Here is an 11,679-nt window from a genome sequence, read left to right on the forward strand (position 1 = left end):
CTTGTCCATGTGACGTGCCTGGCGCATTGTTCTCCCTTTTCTTTCTCTCTCTCTCTCATCCTTCCCTCTATCTTTGTCTGACTTGCATGCTAATCATTTATGTTGGCCTTGTTTGTTGGCTGCAGCGGGCACTTAACTCTTCGCTCAACAAAAATACTACAATATAACATATAATACTCTTAATCTGGCGTATTCAACAAATGAACTACCCGGCGTATGAGTGATATTACTCAACAACAAACTTTTCCTTTTCACAGTTGCTCAACGAACTTCGCTTCGTTATAATTTAACCAAATGCACTTCTTTATTGAAATGGATATTTTTAGAAAACTTTTGCTGCAATTAAATGAATTTTTGAAATTATTTGTTTTCTGCGAAATCATGTTGAACTCTCATGAACTTAGTTCGAGTTTTCGAGCTTGTCAATCACAATTTGAATGGAGTTGCAAGAAGAACTACGCGACTTCAAGCACGTGCTGGAAATTTCGCTGTCAGGCAAAAACTGGCAGGCAGCGGCTGTCAAATGTTGTTGGCCAACAGCAAAGATTTGCGCAACGGCCAGGATGAAATTTGTGTTTTATGAAGCCTCGGCCATAACTGTGTTTAGCTCCCCAAGAAAATGCCTCAAAGGCTCAATCTAGGCTAGCGAATGTTTACTGCTTTTGCTGATGAAGAGAGTGAAGCTTATGGCTGTCAGTTGCCTATGTGTGTGTGTGTGTGTGTGGTCGAAGGCAACTCAATCTACGTGCGCTTAGAACAAGTCACGATCGAATCAATAAATGTGTTGAATAAATGACACAAGCTGTGCTGTCGCCGCCAAACAAATAGAAATCGAAACAGAGGGAAGCTCTCAGAAACACACACAAAATTGATGAAAATGAAGATGTGTTTACAAATACTCGCAAGCGATTTTTGACATCTGCGAAAATCATATAGTAATAATTTGCCAAAGATGGACTGACACATGCCAGAAGGCTAAACACACACACACACACACATGTGCCACTCAGTGTTGTTGCTGCTGCTGTTGCCTCATAGCCAGCAGCAACAACTACTCAGTCAGTATCACACACGCACAGCACAATCAATTGCAATCGGAGGGAAATAACATACTATAGTATTTTGAAAGGTGTGAGTGTGCATTAAATACGTTTAAGATTTGCCTGTAAACATTTCCTCTTAAATTGTTAGTATAATTCATTTAAATGAATTAAACATGGAGTATATGGATGAGTTTTATTTACAGTTGTATTTATTTACTAATTCCAAAATATATTCAATCTCAAATGACGTAAATGTTTACTTTATAAATTTATTTATAACATTTGTTATCGTATTTATGCTTTTTCTATTTATTTATTTTATTTATATATGTATGTACAAGGAAACAAGAGAACTGGACAAATTGGTATTTTCAACTTCAACATTTTAACCCAAATGATTTTATTAAAATCACTCTTATAGACTTCAATTAGCTTGAATATTGATTTACGGATCGTTATATCGTTTATTAAATATTATAGTACTGCTGAACATTTTTATTTTCTTCAAATTTTGCTTCGAGGTAAACCGATTTCGATTTCAGTCAATTTCAGTCAATGCAGAGAATATAGCTTCAAGACATAGAGTAATTAACTTTTTTGTATACCTTCATTCTATGTATTACGTATTTAAGCAAGTATAGCAATAAAGAACCATGACAACACATAGATTATTAACTGGTAATCATTTTTGAGACTAGATACGCCCAAGAGTCTGAAAAAGTAGTTGCCAAAAATTTTAGTTAATGTGTACCAAATGTAAACGTGTTTGTTAGGCTAGGGGGCGGACCGAAACAATTGTGAAAGCAATGATATTAAGTGGGTGTGGTCTAGCAGCAGAGCTTTATAAAGATTACCAAGCTTGCTAAAGTTAAGTTACGATCAACTGTTACCCAAAAGATTGGGCTCTTACTAAACAGTTGTGCTGAAGTGAAATATATTTGCAAAGCATTCTTAGATCAAGCTGGTAGGTGAGTCGAGTATGAAAAATGGCACTGCCAAAAATTTGTGAGTATGTGTGTCATATGCTGTGTGTGTCTTTGACTAGGCGGCGGATCGAGATAATTGCCAAAGCGGAGGTGCTAAATGGGCGTGGCCGAGCTGGTGAGCTTCACTAAGAATGTTAAGAAAGTGCTGAAGGTGATTCTAATCAACTGTTACACAACTGTTGTGACTATTGCTAAGCATTTGTGCAGAAATACAGCCAGACATTACCTTACATAGACAAAGAAGCTGTCGATAGCTTATTTGAGTATGTGACTGAAAAAGTCATTGCCAAAAATTTGTCCTAATGTGAACCAAAGGCTTGAAAGTAGGTTTGACTAGGCCGCGGACCGAAATAATTGTGAAGGCGGAGGTGCTAAATGGGCGTGGCCGAGCTGGTGAGCTTCACAAAGATTGCCAAGCTTGTTTAGGGTACTTTTGATGAGCTGTTGTGCAACAGTTGAGCATAATGTCATTACACTGCAGCTAATCACATGGTAAAAACGTTCGAAAAATTGGCTTGCCAAAAATTTTTGTTTATCTATGCCAAATGCATGTGCATGTGTTTCACTAGGCGTGGGACCGTGATAATAGTGAAAGCGGACTTGCTAAATAGGCGTGGTCAGGCAGACGAGCTTCACAAAGATTGCTTAGATGGTGCTTGCTATGATCAACAGTTGCTAAACAGTTGTGACTCTTACTAATCAGTTTTGTAGAACTGAAAGACATTGCAATGCATTGATGTAGTTAGTTAATTGAAGTGTGTGGCTCAAAAAGTCATTGGCAAAAATTTGAGAGTACGTGTTTCATATTCTAGGTGTGTGTTAAATTAGGCGGCGGACCAAGATATTAGTGAAAGCGGAAGTGCTAAGTGATTGTGGTGCAGAACCAGAGCTACACTGAGATTATCCAGCTCACTGTGTGGAAAACTTTACTCAACAGTTACTCAACAGTTGAGTTGAGAATTGCAATAAGTCGACAGCGGAAGCTGCAGTGAAAAAGTGTGAAAAGTTATTACAAAAATTTAGATGTGTGAGCGTCTGTCTGGCGGACCAAGATATTTGTGTGGGCGATTGAGTTAAGTGGGCGTGGCCATGGAGAAGAGCTTCACAAAAATGTTGCAACTTGCTCGATGTTCACGTGTGTGTATCGATCGCATATAAAATAATTAATTGCAAATAAAGTTTATGCGAAACTTGCTCTGATTTCAAATTATAATATTATATTGAAGACTTTATTCTTCTTTGCATTACTTTTCAATTTCATTTGTTACTTTATGTACTCCTATTTTAGTCCAATCAATTAATTATAAAGTGGTGATTACTTATAATAAAACGCAGAATAAAATGATAGTACATAAAGAGACCCCAAGTAGTCGAATACTTAAATAAATTCTTTAATATTGCTGGTCAAGTTATGTTTGCGATTGTTGTGCGACTGTTTGACATAACTATTCCAGATTAAACAGGCGAAATAGTTGTGTTTGAAACGTTGCCAATTGCGTCAGCGGAAGCAGCTATCATAAACTGATTTTGGAAAGGCGAAATGCAAAAAAAAAAAAAATACGATGCGATGCCATGCGAATTCCTGTTCCACAGTTGGCAACGGACTAAATCTAATTACTGGCAAGACAGAAAAATAAATTCCATTGCGCATTAAATTCGAATCAATCATGTGGCTTCCTGTGCGCCATCTCTCGTCTCCTGTCTCCTGTTTGCTGTCTTCCGTCCGCTGTCTTCCGTCTGCTGTCTCCAATATCCTTTCTCCTGTCTCCCGTGTGTCCTGCAATCTGTGAGCTGTGCTGTTTACGCTGCGGGAACATTGTCAACATTTGCAAATCTAAACGATGAGAGAGCGGGAGGTGGAGGTGGAGGTGGAGGTGGGGGATGGTTAAAGGTAAATGGAGTATAGCGATTGGCAACAAAGTCTCGTGCCTTGGTTTCAGTTTATGCGCAACAATGTGTGGAGCACTCATGATGCGATTTACCGATTTTTATGGCCGCCATAACAATGGGAAGTGATTCCGGACTTGCCACTCCCACTCCCACTCCCACATCCACACTCACAATTCGCTTTCTCTTTCTGGCCACCTGGCCATAAAATCCCCGCATAAAGCGACCAAATGGCCCGAGGCAGAGTAAAGCGGCTGCGGATCTGACCCCGACTCGACTCGACTCGACGCGACTTGAGTTCGACTTCGACAACGACTTTGGCCAGATGCGTGCATAATTATGCAATGCCAAGGAGGGGAGGAAGGGACGAGACGCATTTGCAAACATTGACAACATGCCCCATAAAGAACGCTGCGTTTGACGCCTTCAAGGGTCATGCCAAATGCAAATGGCGCGTGTTCCTTTACAGCTTCGCTCGCTTGCCATGTTGCCCTAACACCCACACATACACACACACACACACACACACACACACTCACACACACATGCTGCATTTGCTGCATAATTTGTAGCATTCTTTCGTGGAGCGACAGAAGGATTCTTCTTTGGGTCTGCTCGCTATTCTCGCTCGTTGTCGTCTGAGCAGCAGCGGCATCTTCTGTGCAATATCACACGAATTAGCATAGAAAACTGCAAATTTGAATTATGGCCAGCAGCAACAGCAGCAGCAGCAGCTGTTACCAGCTGCCATCTTCAAGCTGCCACTGCCACTTGCCACTTACCACTTACCACTTACCAGTTGCCATCTTGCCACTTTTCCTTCCATTCTCGCCCAGCGTTAAAATTTGTATATGCAATGCCCAATCAAACAAGAAAATAACGAAATAACCTTTTCAGGCAAGTCGCATTCAAAATACACTTTTTGTAATCTTAAAGTTAATATATTTGCTGTCTAAACTAAGACTTAAATAATCAGACTTGCGGCGACTTCAAAATTTAATTAGTTAGAATTTCAAATAATTTCAATTTCAAATATATTCATAAGTTTGTAAATTATAAGATTCTAAAAAGGAAACATTAGATGAAACCTAAAATATAGATACAAGTGAAAAGTGGCAATTTAAATATATCGATCAACATAATTTTATTCTAATGACAATATTAGGTATACGCAACGTGGGTCCGGGAAGGATTTAGTATGCAATTTTAATAGAACACTTCAATTTCCAGACTTAAACGTATCAGAATTGCATTATTTTCGTCTCCAGAATTTGTCAATAATATTATAATATAAAAACAAATATAAGATGTAAACAATTTGTTGCATTGTGAATTATTCAATAATTCATATTAAGGTGTAGTAAATTAAACTAATAAGAAGGATAAATTGAAATATATCGACCAATAATTGCAATAACAATGTTGCGTATACGCACCGTATAGGACAAATGTGTCGTATTGTCTTCTCAAGTACTTCATTAAATTTGAAAACAACTCAAACTAAATACAACATAAGAGGCAAACGAGCTTAGAACTTTGATTCCCAGTCAAATTTTCTCAATCTGTATCTTTCATCATCTCTCAGCTAATCTTGCACTGCCCAAACAGCGTTACATTGCTCTGTATACTTTATTATTTGTAGCTCCTGGAATTTGCATGTGCAGATGTAGCTGCAAATTTATAGAGACATACGAAGATACTTATGTATCTTTATGTGGGAGACATATGTACACATATATTAAACTATGATATGACCACTGTCAACAAAGCATAACTTATGTTATGCAGATGAGAAAGAGAGAGAGAGAGAGAGCCAAGAAAAGTGGCCAAGAAGATGCGTCTAGCCGTGCGTCTAATGCGGCTAATAGACACATGTTTGCCCATTTGGCCCGAAAAGTTTTTTCTTGGCCTAAGATAGGCCACTTGTCAGGCTATTTTTTTTTTGGTATTTTCTGCTCTTTGCTTTTCGCTTTGGCAAATACGTAATCAGTAAAATTTTCATGCACATTTTTCTTCTAGTCTTTCTATGTTTTTTTGTTTTTTTTTTTTTTTTTTATCGAAGGAAGGAATGCAAACAAACGGCGCTTTGAGCTAACGCTCAACTTGAAATACGTTTCTCAATTTCCATAAACACGTGTGCAAATAGCACGTGTGCTCAGGCATCAGTTAAGGACACAAGCAAAGCAAAGCAGAAAGAAAGCAAAGTGAAGTGAAGTAGGTGCTTAACATTAGCTAACTATTGCCGGCATTTGATTGAAGGCATTTCAACGCAAGCAACGCAAGGTCTCTCTGCATTTTTTTTTCCTTCTTTTTCTCGTATTTGAGTTTCAGCGCCTCTGAAATGCGCCTCAAATTGATTTTTATTTATATTTCAAACGAAAACTTTTTTTCTGCAGCTGTTGAGCTTTTGTTTTTCATTTTGATGCTATGCTTGCTTTTTTTGCAGCTGTGACAAAGTTGTTTTCCCCGCCCCAAACTCCACACTCTCTCTCCTTCTGCCGTATGTTGTAAAACGAAGTCTCTTCATAGAATTTACATTAAGCCATTAAATAGAAATCGAACAGCAAAAGCAAAAGCAAAAGCGACCCATCTGTTTTACTTTTTACTTAAACACCCCGCAGGCTGTTGAACTACGATTTGCACATAAAAGATATATGAGTGCTGTTGACTTTGGATTTTGCCATTCTGTTGTGGTCATAATTAAATTTGTATAAAGCGTCGACGCACTTACTCATATAACCTATTTACTGCATTAAATATTGAATATCATTCCCCTATCGCCATCGACATCGCCATCGACATTCGCATCCCACAGTCATCGACTTGAGTGGCTCTCATTTAATGCAATGACAGTGGCTTAACACTTGTCATTATTTGATTGAGACAAGTTGTATGATTAAATCAAATATTTAATGTAATTTTAGTAGTTGTTATTACAACAGAAAGTAGTGCTCACAGAAATTGAAAAATGAATCAATATCAATGTAATATGTTATAAAGTTTAAAGCTGTTACTTCATAGGGAATTTAATAAATTATTATTATTATTATTCTAATTTTTTATTTGATTTATTTAGTATAAGCATCTCAGTAGAATACATTGATGTAAGTAAATTCATTTAATTCAGAGGTTATCCTTTAAATTTAATATTGAAACTTGATTCGATGAGTTTAATATGCTGAATAACCAGAATGAATGTTGCCCACTCTTTCCTACAGGTAAAAGTGTTGTTACATAAAAAACATCTGAGTCGAAGTTAATTGTTGAATATTTTTTTATTTTTGATTTATTCCTCTTTCCATATTTAGCTTAATCATTTGTTCTATAGCCTACATTTTGGTATTGTCAAATTGTCGTCTAGTAGTATTCATATTGTTTTTAACACAACTTTATCCATTTTTTAAAATCTCGAAATTTAATTCGGGCGGCATGAAAGATTAATTATCATATGTATAAGAAGATGTAATACAATTTATAAGCTAAAAAATTTCAACTTAAATTTAGTTTGAAGTGCTTCGAAGCTGAACTTGGTAATACACAGGAAATAAATAAAAAAATTTATTTATTATTGGATTGCTACAATAATTTCAAACTCACTCTCTTTGCACTATATTTTAGTTTAGTATTTAATATTTGATTTCATATGATTGAATGCATAAAATGATTGAATTTCATTGCACAAGTAATTCATTACTAAAGAACATACACTAACTAATAAAAAAGATAAATTGCTTATTAGAAATGTACATTTACTTTTATCACTTTTCATACAATCTCATCGCAGTGCAGTGCAATTAAAAAGCTTAAAGCTCACAATACTGGTAAAGAAGCTTACGCAACTGTTGCGAATGCTCGGTAATCCGAGAAGATTGACAATCGATGCGATCGCTGGATGGGGGCAACCACAGACTACTTACGTAGATACTTCGACTGCGACTGCGACTGCGACTGAGATGGAGAAACGATCTCGTTAACATTTTGCTGTGGCAAGCAGCTGCAGTTGCATTCGTATCGAAGCTGTTGGACATGGAACGTTGGCGGAATCGTATCGCTGTGGTGACTGGCGCCAGTTCAGGAATTGGAGCTGTGCTCACCGGCCAACTGATTGCCTCGGGCGTTCGCGTTGTGGCCTTGGCCCGTCGCCTGGATCGGCTGGAGCAAGTGCGTCAACAGCTGGCCGAAGAGCAGCGGCAGCATCTGCATATTCGTCAATGCGATGTCACTGACTTGCAGTCCGTAAATGCCGCTTTCGATTGGATCGAATCGGAATTGGGTGGCGCTGATATATTGATCAACAATGCGGGCAAATTATCTGGTGGACAGCTGGTGAACATGTCCCTGGACACTGTGCAGCAGGTGCTGCAGACCAATGTCATGGGCGTTGTCTACTGCACTCAACGCGCCTTCAAATCGCTCAGAGAACGCAATGCGCCAGGTCATGTGGTGTTGATCAACAGCATTGTGGGTCATTATCTCTTTAATCCGTTGCCCGGCAGCTTCCAAGAGCTGAACATGTATCCCGCTACGAAGCATGCTCTGACTGCCATGACTGAGCTGTTCCGTCAGGAGTTTCGTGATTTCAAGACACAGATTAAGGTTACGGTAAGTTGTTTGCAATATCAAGTATACGACTAGTAGTCGAATTTCATTCCAACGCAGAGCATTAGTCCGGGTCTGGTGGATACGGAGTTGGTGCCGCAGGCTTACAAGCGATTGCCCATGCTGCAGCCAGAGGATGTGGCCAATGCAATCATGTACGCTCTGGCCACACCGCCGCATGTCCAGGTCCATGAAGTAACGCTCAAGCCAATGGGCGAGCCATTTTAATCACCCATTTCAAATTATATGTTGCCTTTGCAGTTGTAGAAAAGTTAAATAATATCAACATTTAATCAATTTCAAAACCAAAACATAAATTAACGCAATCTTTGTATGTTTGCTTTACAGCCTAAAAAGAAAAGAAACGCATTAATTAAAAGGTTTAAAGTAAAGCATTTGCATCTAGAATTACAATATTTTATTTGCACAATTTGCTTTTCTATGTTAATATTATATCAATTATAAAACTAAAACTCTCTTTTCCAAAATAAATTATCACAATAACATTTTTGCTTTATTACTTAAATTTCGTCAGTTAAAATATTAAAATTTTAAATTGATAAACCACAGTGCTTAAATATACCGAGAGCTATATGATGTAGTACTACATTCAAAATATACCACAGATTACTTAACAGACCACAAAGTTATAATACTTTTCTACGCTATGGTTAGCCAGTATACAAATATTTAAACAACTAAATACTCGCAGTCAACAACTTGTCATTATAAAAGAAAGAACACTCGCAGCATTTAGTTGAAATGAATTTATTTGTTTTGAAAAGCAATAAATTAATAGAAATGATGTTGTATTAAAAGCGATGATCGTTATGCGCAGTGTAACATCAAAATAAAAGTAAAAATAGAAATTGTGTGCGAACTTTGGCTGACCTCGAGAAGTGAATGAATGAGTGAAATTGACATGTGGCGAGACCCCGCTTGATAGAGAGGGAAACGAGAAAGAGGAACGGAAAGAGGCGGCCCTTTGACCCAAAATAAACACACCAAATATTGATCAACAAGAAAGAAAGAAAAAGAAGACTGTCTAATTGCCTCAATGAGCAAGTGGCGAATTGAGTGCCAAGTTTGCTCGCTTAATTATTCAGTTCGCCGCAAGTTGTGAAAACTGCTCAAAAATTCTGAAAAGTTGCAGGCGGAGAAAGGGGGCAACTCGATAAGTAATAAAATGGCGCAAAACTTTGCGCACAACACGCAGTTGCAAAAACACAACGCTCCCGTTGACAACTCTCGAAAATCCAAGTGAACTTCAAGCATGGAACGTTGGCAGGATCGCGTGGCTGTTGTTACGGGCGCCAGCTCAGGGATTGGCGCTGCCGTGGCCAAGGATCTGGTGCGTGCCGGACTCGTGGTCGTCGGACTCGCACGTCGCGTTGAACGCATCGAAGCGCTGCGTGAACAGCTGCCGGAGGAGCTGCAATCCCGACTGCATGCCATCAAATGTGATGTGGGCGAGGAGGCGTCAGTGGCCGCCGCCTTCGATTGGATTGAAGCGCAGCTGGGCGGCATCGATATACTGGTGAACAACGCGGGGCTGCTCTACTCTGGCCAATTGCTGACCATGGAGGTGGAACAGCTGCAGCATGTGATGCAGGTGAATCTGATGGGCGTCATCTACTGCACGCAGCGCGCCTTTCGTTCGATGCAACAGCGTGAGGTGGGCGGTCATGTGGTGCTCATCAACAGCCTGACCGGACATCATATCATCAATCCGCCAGGCGATGAACTGCAGTGCCTCAACATGTATCCGATAACGAAGCATGGCATCAGCGCGTTGCTCGAGGTGATGCGACAGGAGCTCAACGGTTTCAAGACGCAGATCAAAGTGACGGTGAGTTGGGATTGTGATTGGGAGAGAGAGAGAATCAGTTTATATCCTCTATTATACCCGCTATCCATAAGGTAGAAGGTTATTATCACTTTGTGCCGCAAGAAAACGTATTTAGCAGGCAGAAGAAAGCATCTCCGACCCCATAAAGTATCTATATTTTTGACCAGCGTCAACAGCCGAAACGATCTTGCCATGTCCGTCTGTCCGTCCGTCCGTCTGTCCGTCCGTCGTAGAAGTCATTTAAGAAATACTTCTTTATTGCAAGTAACGACTACTACTATCGGCTTTTTGCTGATATGGCTGATAATCCGGTATAGTTTGACCTCTATGGTGTATACCAAATGTGGTCATTGGTATATTTTCGGATTTTGCGGTATATTATTCTGTATATTTTCGAATGATACCGCAATATCAATGTATCAATATACAAACTATAGCATTAAGTATATTTAAGTTTTATTTACCGTATATTGTTTAGTATATTTTAAGAAAAATACCGCACTGCTTTGATTTTATTAAAAATGTTGGTATATTTTCGGATTTTGCGGTATATTATTCTGTATATTTTCGAATGATACCGCGATATCAATATATCAATATACAAACTATAGCATTAAGTATATTTAAGTTTTATTTACAGTATATTGTTTAGTATATTTTAAGAAAAATACCGCACTGCTTTGCTTTTATTAAAAATGGCTAGCGGGTATCTCTCAGTCGAGCACACTTTACTCGTTATTCTTTTCCTTTTTAGAGCATCAGTCCTGGCGTCACCAATACCGAGATTCTGCCCGGTGGCTACAATGCGCTGCCCATGCTGCAGCCCGAAGACATTTCGGCGGGCATCTTGTATGCGATTGGCACCCCACCGCATGTCCAAGTGCATCAGCTGACCATCAAGCCCATTGGCGAGCCGTTCTAAGTAGCCTCTATTAAATGCGGGCGTGGTCTCAGTCTCAACTACTAAGAAAATTGTGTTCTTATTTTTATTCTTTTGCAAAGCAAGGGGGAGTTGGGCTTTGGTGTTGGGGTTGGGGGCACTTCCGGCATAGCTGCCAGGCATGCCAAAATACGAAAATAAGTTAACATTAGCTTGACATGCCGTCGCGTCGCAGTAGTTGCAACCGCCCCGAAGCGATCCCGGACCCGGAACAGGTGGCGTCCGCATCCGTTTCCGTGCTCCTCTTGCTTCCAGATGCCGTTGCTGCTGATGCTGCTGCTGCAGCGTCTGTCAATATTGAAAGCGTGCGCATTTGACATGAAATGTAATATAGTCAAAGCCACACACACACACTCGCACACACACACACACACA

General features: G+C 39.4%; 2 protein-coding genes across 2 annotated transcripts; both read left to right on the forward strand.

Annotated features, from left to right (window-relative positions):
* Nucleotides 1-7,900: 7,900 nt before the first annotated feature.
* Nucleotides 7,901-8,990, forward strand: LOC133847920 (farnesol dehydrogenase). The gene is made up of 2 exons (XM_062283220.1): nucleotides 7,901-8,518; nucleotides 8,576-8,990. The coding sequence occupies exons 1-2, from the start codon at nucleotides 7,943-7,945 to the stop codon at nucleotides 8,741-8,743; spliced, it is 744 nt and encodes a 247-aa protein (XP_062139204.1). The 5' UTR covers nucleotides 7,901-7,942; the 3' UTR covers nucleotides 8,744-8,990.
* Nucleotides 8,991-9,708: 718 nt separating this feature from the next.
* On the forward strand, nucleotides 9,709-11,345 carry LOC133848143 (farnesol dehydrogenase). Its single transcript, XM_062283568.1, has 2 exons — nucleotides 9,709-10,364; nucleotides 11,119-11,345. Exons 1-2 carry the CDS (start codon nucleotides 9,789-9,791, stop codon nucleotides 11,284-11,286), a joined length of 744 nt encoding a protein of 247 aa, XP_062139552.1. The 5' UTR covers nucleotides 9,709-9,788; the 3' UTR covers nucleotides 11,287-11,345.
* The last annotated feature ends 334 nt before the right edge of the window (nucleotides 11,346-11,679 follow it).

The sequence above is a fragment of the Drosophila sulfurigaster genome, chromosome X (assembly GCF_023558435.1).
Source record: "Drosophila sulfurigaster albostrigata strain 15112-1811.04 chromosome X, ASM2355843v2, whole genome shotgun sequence".
Taxonomy (NCBI): domain Eukaryota; kingdom Metazoa; phylum Arthropoda; class Insecta; order Diptera; family Drosophilidae; genus Drosophila; species Drosophila sulfurigaster.